This window comes from Nerophis ophidion, linkage group LG28 (genome assembly GCF_033978795.1).
Source record: "Nerophis ophidion isolate RoL-2023_Sa linkage group LG28, RoL_Noph_v1.0, whole genome shotgun sequence".
NCBI classification, from domain to species: domain Eukaryota; kingdom Metazoa; phylum Chordata; class Actinopteri; order Syngnathiformes; family Syngnathidae; genus Nerophis; species Nerophis ophidion.
This window is the reverse complement of record NC_084638.1, coordinates 33,371,063-33,386,062: the sequence shown is the minus strand read 5'-3', so window position 1 is coordinate 33,386,062 and position 15,000 is coordinate 33,371,063. Positions and strand designations below refer to the sequence as shown.

The 15,000-nt window shown below is 41.9% G+C and overlaps 1 protein-coding gene across 6 annotated transcripts in view; it reads right to left on the bottom strand.

The window, feature by feature from the left end:
- The window catches only part of chd7 (chromodomain helicase DNA binding protein 7), a 116,746-nt gene that overhangs the window by 51,501 nt on the left and 50,245 nt on the right, over positions 1-15,000 (bottom strand). For all 6 annotated transcript variants that reach the window (XM_061890611.1, XM_061890610.1, XM_061890609.1 and 3 more), the window contains 10 exons: positions 10,140-10,284; positions 8,589-8,720; positions 7,500-7,565; positions 6,976-7,031; positions 5,255-5,369; positions 3,541-3,624; positions 3,331-3,468; positions 2,145-2,266; positions 606-849; positions 346-522 (listed from right to left, as the gene is read on the bottom strand). In XM_061890611.1, the coding sequence (XP_061746595.1) occupies positions 346-522; positions 606-849; positions 2,145-2,266; positions 3,331-3,468; positions 3,541-3,624; positions 5,255-5,369; positions 6,976-7,031; positions 7,500-7,565; positions 8,589-8,720; positions 10,140-10,284 (1,279 nt within the window). The remainder of the gene's footprint in view (positions 1-345; positions 523-605; positions 850-2,144; positions 2,267-3,330; positions 3,469-3,540; positions 3,625-5,254; positions 5,370-6,975; positions 7,032-7,499; positions 7,566-8,588; positions 8,721-10,139; positions 10,285-15,000) is intronic.

Sequence of the window (15,000 nt, the reverse complement as noted above, 5' to 3'; positions counted from 1 at the left end):
GACCTATTATAATCTAGAAATGTTGGTCTTACTTAAAAATGCACGTGTTTTGTTGTGTTCAGTGTTGAAAAAAATACTACACGGCTCTTGCAGAAATACATTTTAAAATATTTGGATTCTTGGCTCTGAGCCAAAAAGGTTCCCGACCCCTGCTCTAACCACTAGTCCACTGTGTAGGTCTGTCTTAGTGTCATAGTTAGGTTACATTCTAGGACGCTCAGTACTGTGATCAAGTGTTGTAATACAATGTCTCCTCATACAAAGGGATCCTCTGTGGCATGGATTAAACAGGTCTTATTGACCGTGTGCCAGCCCAGTCTCAGACAATCCAAGGCACATGCTCACCATGTCCATCATCTTCAGTCCTTCCAGTAGTTTGCAGTTTCGGTTCTTCAAGCGGTGGGCTTCATCTATGACCACGCAGCGCCAGGGGATGCCGCGGAGCTCTGGACAGTCGGCCAGAATCATCTCGAAGGTGGTGATCACGGCGTGGAACCGATACGCTCCCTTTATTATCTTACCCTAGGGCGAAACAGAAGGATTAAGATGAAAATGATCCTAGTTCTGCCTTCCAATGAATACCAGGAGACCAACATGATGTCTACCTGTGCATCTCTGAAGTACATCTCATAGGCCTGGATGGTTCTGCGGCTGGCCTGGCTGCCGTGGTAGACCACAGCATTGAGCTCGGTCCAAGTCCTGAACTCTCTCTCCCAATTGGGGATGGTAGAGAGCGGGGCGATCACCAGGAAGGGCCCCTGAATCCCCTTCAGGTAAATTTCGTAGAGGAATGTAATGGATTGGATGGTCTTTCCGAGACCCATCTCATCAGCCAAGATACAGTTACGTCTGTGGAAGACAGGGAGGGACACTGTCAGCTTTCATGACAGCACATTCTTTTTCATGCTGTTAAACAGGTGAGCAAATCACCTTAAACACGGCTATTGCAGCTTGGCCTGGTTGCTAGGCCTAAATATAAGTAGAAGACCTGCTTCAGCAAATAAACTAACAAACGTAATAAATATTGTCATTGTTGGTCCAATCCACCGTGTTTTTGTTGAACGTTTTCGAAACAAACTAAAAGTTTAGTTGTTGTTTAATTGTACACGGATGACCACGTTATAGCATCTGTGCTGATATTTGTTAGCATTAGGAAAATAGGCGTAATAGTACTAATAAAGTAGACAAACCTGAACCTTGATATTTTTTTGCAAACATTGCTGAACATCTACTGCTAAATGATGATAAAATAGCAACATCACACACAAAAACAACTGCAGACATGAACTGTATATGAGACTAATATTGTAGCAGGAAATCAACTGCAAACAAAAAATGTTGTCACTAGCGTGACGATCACAGCAGCAAGGCACTCTTATGTCATTCATTCATTCATTCATTCATTCATTTTCTACCGCTTATTCCCTTTCGGGGTCGCGGGGGGCGCTGGCGCCTATCTCAGCTACAATCGGGCGGAAGGCAGGGTACACCCTGGACAAGTCGCCACCTCATCGCAGGGCCAACACAGATAGACAGACAACATTCACACTCACATTCACACACTAGGGCCAATTTAGTGTTGCCAATCAACCTATCCCCAGGTGCATGTCTTTGGAAGTGGGAGGAAGCCGGAGTACCCGGAGGGAACCCACGCATTCACGGGGAGAACATGCAAACTCCACACAGAAAGATCCCAAGCCTGGATTTGAACCCAGGACTGCAGGAACTTCGTATTGTGAGGCAGATGCACTAACCCCTCTGCCACCGTGAAGCCCATGACTTCTTATGTCTTACCCTCTTATGTCATGATGGTTTGTATATTTGCCTCTATATATCTGTCAAAATACACCCAAACCTGCAGTGATGCAGGTACATAAACAGCAGCCTAAAGGGACTCTAGACCATCGCCTGACAACTGGAAGTGTCTCTAGGTCACGTGATTGCAACCTTGCAATAGTTGACAAACTTCCTCTTCACCCCAGCAATCAGAGTGAGGGGTTCATTTGCATCCAACAAGTCTGCCTGTTAAACAGTGGCTTGAAGAGAAGTCTTTACATCAACATTTGGACGAAAGAACCAACATGATATAAACCACAATAAAGGGGTTTTCAAATAGTAGACAAATACCCTAAAGTTTTACTTACGAGTTGTACCAGTTGAAGGTTAGCCAGTTGAGGCCTTCAAGCTGATATTCCCTGAGTGCGTTTGCGTTCCTGTAATCTTTAGAGTCTTCCAACTTTGTCCATTCAGAAGCCTCAGGCCGATCCTAAACAGAGAAGAAGGAACGGCTCCAAAAAGTTAGTGACAGGTTGTTACATGTGTGGCACATTCTCAAATAGTTAGTTGATGTGCTGTTGAGGAAATAAGAGTCAGCAAGACACATTCAAAAGCTGGATTTCCACGCAGCTGTCAGTCTGAGGTCTGTACAGAAGGTTGCCAGCTTGTCGCTTGTTGATGAATTTCATCTGGTGGCTGCAGCCATCCGGCTTCTATAATCTAACGTGTAATCGGCGCATCTTTGGCACGTTGTCTAGAATCTGATCAATAAAAAAACCTTACAACTGCGTGCACTTACTCCGCAATAATAAGTAGGGAGACGTTAGGGAAGGACAAGTGACAAGAAGACCTCAGCTCGGCAGCTGCTTCTGTTCAGCATTAAACACACTCTTAGTGGTTTGGCCTGGCCACAAGACCGGGGCGTGTGTGTGTGTGTGTGTGTGTGTGCGCGCACGAGACCACAAGAACGTCGCCCCTTGGAGAGCAGTTAAAGGGACTGTAAATCTGTAGGAAGGAAGGCTGGCCAAGCCACACACGCCTATGGGTATGGAGGAGCTATAAATGAGTATAGTGTGCTTTTCAGACTGCATTTAGTGAGGAGTGAAGTGATGTTGTGACAAACTAGGTGATATGATGGTGCTTGTTTGGGTACAGTCTCATGTGTACTGGTTATGACACAATATTCATACTAGCAGAAATGTGAGAAAGGAATTAAGCGCTTAAGAAGTCATTTGGTGATGATTGTGTTTCATTGGCTAAAAGTGTTGACACCACCAGGACCAAACTGTATTTCCATACTTCTTGTTGGCTTCACCTTAACAACATCTTGTGATACGTTCAACAAACGTTTCTTGATTCAATCAAGGTATTTGAGAACAGTGAAATAAAATGTCATAAGTTACTTTATAACTGTTAGTGGTAAGCAAGTGCATGAGTTAAAGACTCCTAACGAGTGTGCTGACACCTGCAGTAACATATTGGGTCATTTATACACCTATTATTATCTACACATATTGACACTGGACAATTTTCAACATGGACGGAGCGACTTACCACTCGGTTAGTGTTAGGTGTGCGAGCGGCAATGCGCTCAAAGTCCTCTATTTTGGACTGGTCAATATCCGCCTTGAGTTCCCAGGTGGAGTCTTCGTAAGGCAGACTGCACCACTTCACCAGGTACAAGGTGACGGGCTGCACACAGAACAATGGTTGAGTGTGGAGACCTTCAAGGCCATAAAAGATGTCACGAGGAGATCAAAGCACCTCGGAGTTTTCATCTGTGCTCTCTGAAATGTCCAGGACGCGGTCCACCTCCACGTAGTCCGGGTTGAAAGGCTCGTCATCCATCTGGAAAGAAAGCAGGCAGGATTTCACTGCATATCAATTCATGGCATATTTTAAGAAAGACATCCAGTACATTTTTGGCCAGGAGTCCCGTTACAAAACTTTGACAGTACATCGCACAACTGAATGTTTTATAAGCAGTCACAATATTTAAAACTTGCATTTAATGTAGAATTTGACAGTATTGCTGTCAATCAGACAGGATGCTACATTCCTTTTGGAAAGAAAATAAAGTGACTCATGCACAATAGTTGTACAAAATCAGTTAAAATGTTTGGGAGTTTGTAAACAAGAACAAAAAAGGATCAAAAATATGAATAAAAACTAGAAAATAAGGTTTAAATCATTTGAGTATTGTTTATAAACTGATACTATCCTTGGTATGGATCACAGCTTCTGGTGAGCACTTCCTTTCCCTCTAGTCCTCCAGTGGATGAGCATTATCTTCACACTAGGTGGATGATGAGTTTGTTGCAACTTGTTCTGGCAAGACATGTACCCAACTCTAGTCCTCCAGTGGATGAGCATTATCTTCACAGTAGGTTTTTGATTGATTGATTGATTGATTGATACTTTTATTAGTAGATTGCACAGTACAGTACATATTCTGTACAATTGACCACTAAATGGTAACACCCGAATCAGTTTTTCAACTTGTTTAAGTCGGGGTCCACGTTAATCAATTCATGGTGGATGATGGGTTTGTTGCACGGGTGTTTTGGCAAGACACGTACCCAACTGGACTCGGTGCATGCATCCCTTCTGAAGGAATCTTCAATGCCAGTGCAATCTTCAACCAGGCAAATATCGCAGACTGATCCCATCTTTAATTAGCTTTCACACATGACCATTTACTCTGACGCTACTTTCTTCCAACGCTTTGGACCCTGCGGCTAATATAATGGTGCAGCTAATTTATGGATTTTTCTTCGATGACGGCCACCATGCAAACAGTTTAAAAAACAAACAAGAAAATGTGTGTTGTTGTTTGTACTACGGCGCCATCTTTTGTCCTTCCATTTACTGTGTTTAGCTGCAAGTACAAGTCCAATTATGTCGTACAGCTGTCCACAGCGTTTCTACTCGTATGTTTTCTTTACTCATCAATCCAAGCAACATTTGTAAGTTTTACAATATAACTAAAACAATTCTTACTTACTAAAGCGTCCCATGTGTGATGTCTGTAGGAGTGTTCTCGTGCATATTTGTACCTGCTATCGTAATGTAATGTAGCTAGTGTTGTCAGCATTAGCCAGTATGCTAACACGAGTGTCTGTTTGTATTGTCAACAATGGCATTCTTTTTGTATTGTTTCAGTAAATTCACCAAAAGGTCACCACGGCGTTAGAGAGTCTGTTTAGCTGATTGGAGAGCTAGCTAGTAAATCTATGAAAATAAACATTTACTAAATATTTGTGTGTAAATAACTCATCTCAAATGTATATATCTGCAGCTAATATGTGGGAACTTATTTGCCCCCTAAACTTTATTGGGTGTGGCTTATACATCAATGTAGTCCGTAAAATAGTTTTTGTCCTATTTGGCGTAGCAGCAAATTGGAAGTGAATGTCCAAGAATGGAGTAAAGATGTCCAGGGAGAGCAGACTAATGGTCAGAGGGGATCAAGCCTTACCTCAGTGATGAAGTTGTTGAGTTGCTGCTTGGCTTTGAACCTTTTCACCTTCTGCTGTATTCTCTTGTCTTTCTCCAGCTCTTCCAGCTCGGCCCAACGACAGTGGAGGTAAGAACTAGACAGACACAAAAGATTTGACAAATAAGGCTTGAAATGATATCCAGAATAAGAATAAAGAAGCAGTATACTACATGTGTTCGTGTACAGCAATCTAGTAGTTTTGTAATACATATAGTTGGTCTCTGAGGAGGACTGTCTGTAACTTAACAGCTGATGAATGACTACTACAATTCCAACCTTTGCCACTGAGGGCCACACACTGAAAAATCAAAGCATGCGGGGGACATTTTGATATCTTTCATTTTCAAAACCATTCAAATATATAGATTGTTTTTAACATTTAGGGCTCCCCTCAAGTTAGATCCCAGGGAACCAGGCGGGTCTCTGTCATGAAAATGTTAAAAAGAAGTCTTTTATATCAGTGGTTCTCAACCTTTTTTCAGTGATGTACCCCCTGTCAACATGTTTTTAATTCAAGTACCTCCTAATCACAGCAAAGCCTTTTTGCTTGAAAAAAAGAGATAAAGAAGTAAAATACAGCACTATGTCATCAGTTTTTGATTTATTAAATTGTATAACAGTGCAAAATATTGCTCCTTTGTAGTGGTCTTTCTTCAACTATTTGGAAAAAAATATATAAAAATAACTAAAAACTTGTTGAAAAATAAACAAGTGATTCAATTATAAATACATATTTCTCCACATAGAAGTAATCATCAACTTAAAGAGCCCTCTTTGGGGATTGTAATAGACATCCATCAACTTACTTATAAACATTTCTTCACAAAAAAACAAATCTTTAACATCAATATTTATGGAACATGTCCACAAAAAATCTATCTGTCAACACAGAATATTGCATTGTTGTATTTCTTTTCACACTTGATCAACTTACATTCATATTTTGTTCAAGTATTATTCAATAATTATATTTATAAAGGATTTTTGAATTGTTGCTATTTTTAGAATATTTAAAACAAATCTCCCGTACCCCTTGGCATACCTTCAAGTACCCCCATTTGACAACCACTGTCTTATATGATCATTTTTTCACATTTTAAATCTCTATATTAACTTTTAAACTATCCGTGTGTGTGTGTGTGTGTGTGTGTGTGAGTGTGTGTGTGTGTGTATATATATATGCATTTCCCCTCCCCCCATAAAAAAGTGAAAGTGCAATATTTGCTGTATAGTAATTGGAGCCTTAATTAGGTCCATAATTTATTTGATGATATTTAAGAGCAATGACGGTTAAACAAAAATTCCCACTGAATTTGTCAGCGATCCAAAGCTCATACGTTGTTAATTTATTTGACTTAATACGCTTCAATCTCTAGATCAATTTCAAGATCCAACTGTCGCTTGTTTTTTTTAATGTTTTTTGTTTGTTGACATTTTTGTTCTAGAAAACTTAGTTTTTGAAGGCAAACACAAATTATGCAATATTTTCCCCAAAAGAGGAAAGTAATTGGAGGTCATAACAAAAATTTTGATTTATTATTATTTTTTGAGCAAAGTCAGTTTCAAGAGAGGTATGAGAGTCAACATTTCACCCTCGGGCTTTTTTAAAATGTTATTCTAAAAATGTGTTAATCAAGAAAATGAACTGCAGGCCCCATTTTGGCCACCTTCTTTGTAAGAGGGAAAAGAGTATTACTCACAAGCCCTTGAACTTGACGTAGAACTCCTCCACCTCAGCCTCCTCCCCTGACTCCAGCTGCAAAGACAAGGACCAATGCATTGGACAGCTCTTAGATTTGTGCTGGACAAAGTCAGAGGTTAGGTGAGAGGAGAGTGCATGCAAACAATGACGATACGTCTCTTGCATGAAGATATGTAGCAGACAAGGATAGTACTACTGTAATGCCATCAATCACACTCGCATGTAGCCGCAGGAAACACTAGATTGGTGTCTGGCGTTGCTCTCGCGCTGTGGTTTGGGCTGCATGCCAAGCCTGGCTGGGCTCACATCTGAATGGAGCAGAGTGTGCGTGTGTGTGTGTGTGTGTGTGTGTGTGTGTGTGTGTGTGTGTGTGTGTGTGTTGAAGACAGCTGGCTGGCAAACAGAAAGTAGTGCCAAGTGTCTGTGTGTAAAATAGGCGTACACGCAGAGAAGAGCTTCTGCGATGACGTCACCTGCCACTAATCAGGTGTCTGCTGAATGTAGGTGTGAAGGTGTGCACACCTGTTTCTTGCCGGCACGCACGGCCATGATCTTCTCCACCACCGGCCCCTCAGCCTCAGCCACATCCTGGGAGCACAAAGTCCAAAAGCACGTTGGTGTCGCAGCAAAACCACCTCCAGGACAATGTGAGACCACTGCGGGAACCTACACACCTGGCCACCTTCACTTTTGACACATTTATTTTTGTCCTCAAAATTCCACACACAATACCCCATGATGATCATGTGAAAATGTTTTCTTTTTGCAAATGTGTTTAAAAAAACAGAAAAAAAATCCCATGTAGAAAAGTAATCAGACTATTTGCTGAATACTTGGTTGATGCACCCAATTGCAGCCTCAAGTCGTTTTCAGTACCATGCCACACACTTGGCACATCTATCTTTGGCCCTTTCCTCTTAGCAGCACCAAAAGCTCCATCAGGTTGGATGTCTCTGTACATTGCTGCATTCATCTTAGTCCAGTCAGGGAGGTGACCAAGACCATGGTCACTCTGTCAGAGATACAGCATTCCTCTGTGGAGAGAGGAGAACCTTCCAGAAGGACAATCCACTAATCAGTGGCCAGACGGAAGGCATTTCTTAGTTAAAAAGTGAGCCAAAATGCACCTGGAAGACTCTCAGAGCGTGAGAAAGTAACTTCTCTGGTCTAGTTAAACAAAGATGGAAGTCTTTGGCGTGAATGTTTGGAGGAAAGCAGGCACCTCTCATCAGCAGGACAATAACATCCCTACAGTGAAGCAGCATCATGCTGTGGGGATGCTTTTCACAGGCAGCGACCGGGAGACTCGTCACGATAGAGGGAAAGATGAATGCAGCTTCCCATCCAACCTGATGGAGCTTGAGAGGTGCTGCAAAGAGGACTGGTGGAAAGGTGTGCCAGGCTTGTGTTCAAAAAGACTCGGTGCTGTAATCGCTGCCAAAGGTGCATCAACTAAATACTGAGCAAAGAATGTCAATACACGGGAGTTTCTATTTTTCTAATTACTTAGCAAAATTTAAACAACTTTTCACATTGTGATTATGGGGTATTGTGTGTAGAATATTGAGGAGAAAAAAGAATGCAAGATGAAAAGTGGGTAAATACTTGTACCTGCAGCTGGGCTGATGAGGACGGGGACTTTGGCGTGGGCGAATCGTCTCCGCTGTCGTCGTCGTCAGAGATTCGAAACTCCAAATCCTCGGTGTACCTCTTCCTCTTCACCTGGCGACAGGAGCGCCGCTTCTGATGCACACCAGAGCAGAGAGATTGAAAACCTGCTCCTACAGTCCTTGGACACAAGCTTTCAAAAGTGTCCCTGCAGTGTTCCACCCGGGCAGCAAAGCAAACAGAAGCACCAAACATCAACTTTTTACTCCAAAGTGGAGAAGAAGCTGAAACTTCAGACTGTTGACAAGAGTGGGGCCCACATAGCCTACATTCTGGACTATAAGATGATACTTTTTTCCTACACTTTGAACCCTGCGTATGGATTTGTCTTTGCCGACGGCCACAAAGGAAATAGTTTTCAGTAAACACATTCAAAGACACTTAAATGTTGTATTATGCTTTGTGCTACGGCGCCATCTTTTCAGAGGAGTTTGCTCACTGCAGGTGCTGCTGGGTCAAGGTGAATTCCTGCTGTTTAAAGCTTTGAACCGGATGCAGAAGTGCCATTTCATCGTCTGATCGTCCATAGCCTTCCTACTCGTATGGATCCTTTTATCACTCCAAGCACATTGGTAAGTTTTACAATATAACTAAAACAATTCTTACTTACTAAAGTGTCCAATGTGTGATGTCGGTAGGAGTGTTTTTATGCACATTTGTACATGCTATTGTACTGCAATCAAGCTAGCGTTGTTAGCATTAGTTATTACGCCAACATGTTTACAAGTGTTTGTTAGTATTATTAACTTATGACAGCATTTTTTTTGTATTGTTTGAATGTAGTAAATTCCTCAAAATGTCAGCGTGGAGTTATAGAGTCTGTTTAGCTGATTGGAGAGCTAGCTTCTGCAGTTAGTGGGTTCATGATGATGACTGATGTTTTGTTTGATCAGCCGTTTTACTGCTGTGTTACAGACACCAATTGGAAACAATTTTGTTAACATTTACAAAATACTTTTGTGTAAATAACCCATTTCACAACATATATATCTGCGGTTAATATAAGGAAAACATTTTTTTATGTAAATTTTAGTGGACGCGGCTGATATAGTCTGGAAAATTCAGTGTTCATACTGACCTCTTTCAAACGTTCACAATCCTGTTTAGAGCTTAAACAGATACTCAGAACCTCCTTTTTTATTATTGATGTATTGGAGGAGTGCCAATTATGTCGATCGCCTAGCTACCTGTCGTTCTCAGAAGGGGTGTCTCCAAAATCCACCTAAAATGCCATCTTAATCTTAAATATGAGGTCAGATTGGCCTCTTAAATGTTGTGAGTTGACTGCAGTGAGCTCAGTAGCAAGAAAACATTTCAACACACACACACTCTCTCTCTCCCGAACAACACCGTCAAAAGTGTCTTCACAATAAAAGCCGGCGTTGACACAATAAGGGTCTTAGAAAAGTAGCACACACAAGCTAGCCTGCAATGTATTTCTCGTAAAGGAGTATGGAAGCTGGACAAATATAATGCTGGTCAAGAGTTTTGTACCTGCACACCATCCTCGTCGTCCTCTTCTGCAGGTGAGGGGGGCGGAGACTTCACCTCCACGTCTTCGCTGGCTGAGCCCTGCCGCTTCCTCTTGGAATCCTTCTTGGCAGCAGGAGCACCATCCTCAAACTCCACCGTCTTCTTACTGATCAGATCAAAGCAAACTTTATTTGTATGCCACTTTTCATACACAGCCAGCACACACAATTAGAAATAGGATCACATATGTACAAACTCAAATAGTACTACTACAATAAAAGAGGTCATGTGAGGGGAAAAAAAGCGAGGCTAAAGTCCAGAGGCTAACAAGACCTGTGTGGCGGTCTGTCCCAGGGCAGCGGCCATGTTTGATGTAGCCATTTAGAAATCATTAGCGTGCCCCAGGCTGTGGAGCACAGGGGGTTAATGTGATGAAAGGCTGCAAGATGGAGAGGAGGCACAAGAGGGAGGGCTGAGGCTTCCTCTAATCTCTGGCATGGAAAGAAAGAGGAGCTGGATGTGTGTCTACAGGAAGTGCAGAGGACACTGCTGCAACACACGTCCATGCTTTGATGCCACCTGGGTCAGGTAGGCTCTTCACTTCTTGGCTAGGAGGTATCAGGACGCTGACTGCATGTTCCCATGCTTGCAAAAACAAGTTAGACTACAACTTCATGCAGTATGTCTAAAAGTCCAGGTGGACTTTTGAATAATGTCTGTCTGTCTGTGTTGGCGACTTGTCCGGGGTGTACCCCGCCTTCCACCCGAATAGGCTCCAGCAACCCCAAAAGGGACAAGCGGTAGAAAATGAATGGATGGATGGACTTTTGAATGACATTGTAGCTAGGGATGTATCCACTCAGGCTACTAATTAACCGCACTGTTCTGAATTAAAATAACAAAAATTGTTGTGATGAACTTGCATCGACTGGCGCGAGCTTGCTAGCTTAAATGCTAACATGAAAACAAGAGGCATGAACGTCTTTCTCCATTAGGGAAGGACATCCAATAATATAAACATGTTTTTGCTTGAGCAACTAAGATTTGAATTGACTTGAAAGATGCTAAAAGATACGAGCGAGAGAACAGAACATTAGATACAACTGAGGTAACTTGCAGGTATTGCAGTGACAAACATTATTGGCGAACATCAAGTTTAAATCACCCTCTTAAAGTGAAACACGCACTAGAGCAGGGGTCGGGAACCTTTTTGGCTGAGAGAGCCATGAAAGGCAAATATTTCAAAATGTATTTCCGTGAGAGCCATATCATATTTTTTAATACTGAATACAATTAAATGCGTGCATTTTTAAGTAAGACCAACATTTTTATAGTATAATAAGTCTCTTATTATTTTTTGGGGCAGTATAACTCGGTTGGTAGAGTGGCCATGCCAGCAACTTGAGGGTTGCAGGTTCGATTCCCGCTTCCGCCATCCTAGTCACTGCCGTTGTGTCCTTGGGCAAGACACTTTACCCACCTGCTCCCAGTGCCACCCACACTGCTTTAAATGTAACTTAGATATTGGGTTTTACTATGTAAAGCGCTTTGAGTCACTAGAGAAAAGCGCTATATAAATATAATTCAATTCACACTTCACTAATAACATTGTTATTCTAAAGCTAACCAATAATAAATATAGTACTTCTTACCATTAATGCGACTTCTTGAACAGGCGCGATAGAAAATGGATGGTTGGATAAAATGCACGAAAATGTTTTATAATTTAAACGTTATTTTTAACACTGTGATTACCAGCGGAATTATTCATTACTTATCGTGTTAAGGAATGTCAGCTAAGATTTATCTGAGAGCCAGATGTAGTCATCAAAAGAGCCATAGGTTCCCTACCCCTGTACTAGAGGATGGTGCCGCTAGCATGAATGCTACATGGACAACAAACTACGCTAGCAAAGTATATTGCATCAATGTTGACGCAGGTAAACACTGATCATCTAGGTAGCTACAAGAAACTGATGTGTGGCACAATTACAGCAAGGATAAACTAGTACACAAAGAAGAGCATCAAGTTGCAACTACCGGCTGAAAGAGAACTTATTGTGCATACTGAAGAACATTGGACATAATCACAATGAGCTGGGCTCGCATTGTACCGTAAAAGAGATCCGCATGGTCGTCTGAAAAGGTAAACAAGCTTGATTGTTTCAACAACTGCTGAAATTAAAAAAGAGGAAACGAAGATGTAAACGGTGCACTAGGTTTTTTGTTTATGAGTGCGTTTACTCCAACGCATAAATGTACCTGGTTTGCATAAGTGTACCTGGTTTGCAATATTTCTTTCAAAATGTGCACTTCATTCTTACAATAATTACTGTCACCAAGTTTTCAGCAAATCAATGACTTGCAATTCAGTAAAACATTGAAAAAGTGTGCCTGTATGACATTCTGACTACTAAATTGCATTTGTATCCAAATGTTGGGATATTGTTATCCATGCCAGCAAATAACTTGTGATTAATCGGATTAAAAGGAAAATAATCACTTGACAGGCCTCGTTCATATCATCTACACCAGGGGTGCCCACACTTTTTCTGCAGGCGAGCTACTTTTCAATTGACAACTCGAGGGGATCTACCTCATTTATATATATTATTTATGTTTATTTATTTATGAAAGAGACATTTTTGTAAACAAGTTAAATGTGTTTAATGATAATACAAGCATGTGTAACACATATAGATGTCTTTCTTTCACAAAGACAAGAATATAAGTTGGTGTATTACCTGATTCTGATGACTTGCATTGATTGGAATCAGACAGTAATGATGATAACGCCCACATTTTCAAATGGAGGAGAAAAAAAGTTGTCCTTTCTGTACAATACCACATGAAAGTGGTTGGTTTTTGGCATCTAATTCATCCAGCTTCCATACACTTTACAAGAAAAACATTGGCGGAAAATTCCGTAGCTTGCTTGATTGACATTCACGGCACCCGAGGGTCTTGTGAGATGACGCTGGCTGCTGCCAGTTCATTATTATGAAAAAATGACCGAGAGGAAGGCCAGAAACACTTTTTATTTCAACAGACTCTCGCGCCGTACCTTCCGTCAAAACTCTATAGGCCGACTGCACATTTCCTATCTTCACAATAAAAGCCCTGCTTCATGCTGCCTGCGCTAACAAAATAAGAGTCTCGGAAAGCTGGCGTGCACAAGTGATGTGCACGCCAGCTTTCTGAGGGATCGCTTGTGCACGCCAGTTTTCCGAGACTCTGTATTTAGTTAGCGCAGGCAGCATGAAGCAGGGCTTTTATTGTGAAGATAGGAAATGTGCAGTCGGCCTTTAGAGTTTTGACGGAAGGTACGGCGCGAGAGTCTGTTGAAATAAAAAGTGTTTCTGGCCTTCCTCTCGGTCATATTTTCATAATAATGATCTTGCAGCAGCCAGCGTCATCTCACAAGACCCTCCGGTACCGTGAATGTCATTTAAGTCACGTCTTGGTGAAGATTGATGATCACTCATTTTTAGGTCTATTTTTTTTTTTAAAAGCCTGGCTGGAGATCGACTGACACACCCCCCGCGGTCGACTGGTAGCTAGCGATCGACGTAATGGGCACCCCTGATCTATACATTTTCTACCGCTTGTCCCTTTTGGGGTCGTGGGGAAGCTAGAGCGATCACATCCATAATTGTTGCTTTCAACTAGAGAAACAGGAACTTTAAGTACAGATATAAACACATTTGGAGAAATAAGTGTTATCACAAATCATTGAATAATCCCAGAGGGGAAATTACACTTTTTACACCTGCTGAGTTCTCCTGGTGAGATAGGACCACAACAACAACAACAACAACAACAACAACAACAACCACCATTCTTCACGTCCTGGTTAGTCCTGTTGGTAAAGCTGGAACAAGATCCTAAATGTAAGGCACAATCTAAATGAACATGAGGTCAAAACTTTGCACATGATGCAGTTATGGCCACCATTTGTTAGCATGTCTCCAATCTTGCCCTTTTCCATCACAGCATGGCCGTGCATCTCTCTCTCTCTCTCCCTCTCTCTCCACTCGTCCCTCCTGCTTGCTCACTCCCTTGCTGTCCCTGGGGCCCTTCTCCTTTCATCCTCCTGCCAAGAGCAATAACCATCTCCCTGGTAACGGCTGGTCATGTGACCTGCACCTGTTCCTCTGGCTGGTCGCCACACGCTGGAGCCATCTGGCCCCACACACACACACACACACACACACACACACACACACACACACACACACAATTGGCTGCTTCTCTCCCTCCTGCGTGGCCTTGCTTCTTCAACTTCCTCAGCCCTCACACTCTTCCATCTCCATCTTTGCCTATCATTTGAACTACAATAGGTCAGTTTCCCATTTGGTGAATGTAGCATAAAAGGTGTATTTTTTTTAACATTTCTTAGTATGCAAGTCAACTGTTTACAGTTTTTGAACGACAATGAGTCTAGAAGGACACAAGTTATGATGTAAAAATGAAAAGATGAATGTTGCTGATGATCAGTCCCTCTGCCAGTGTATTAAAAGAGGTCATAGAATGATTGTTTACATTTAAAACACTTCCTTGTAGTCTACATAACATGTCCTGCTTTTTACGCTTTCTGGCGGTCTCTTCAGAATGACGTGCCTCCACTTTGACGGCGTCTTCTCCCCGTCATCTTTGTTACAGCTTTTAGCGCTTCCATAGTCTACTGACATGTATAAGTTACAACTACAAGCTACTTTTTATTAGAAATGGCACCAGTGGAGGATTTTGGCATGCATGTGCATGTAAGAGCCAGTCTGCCCCACAGCACGAGGATAGAGAAAAATAATTACCGTAAATTCCTACTTTTTTCCTACACTTCGAACCCTGCCGCTAAGGAGATAGTGCGGCTAATTTGTGTATT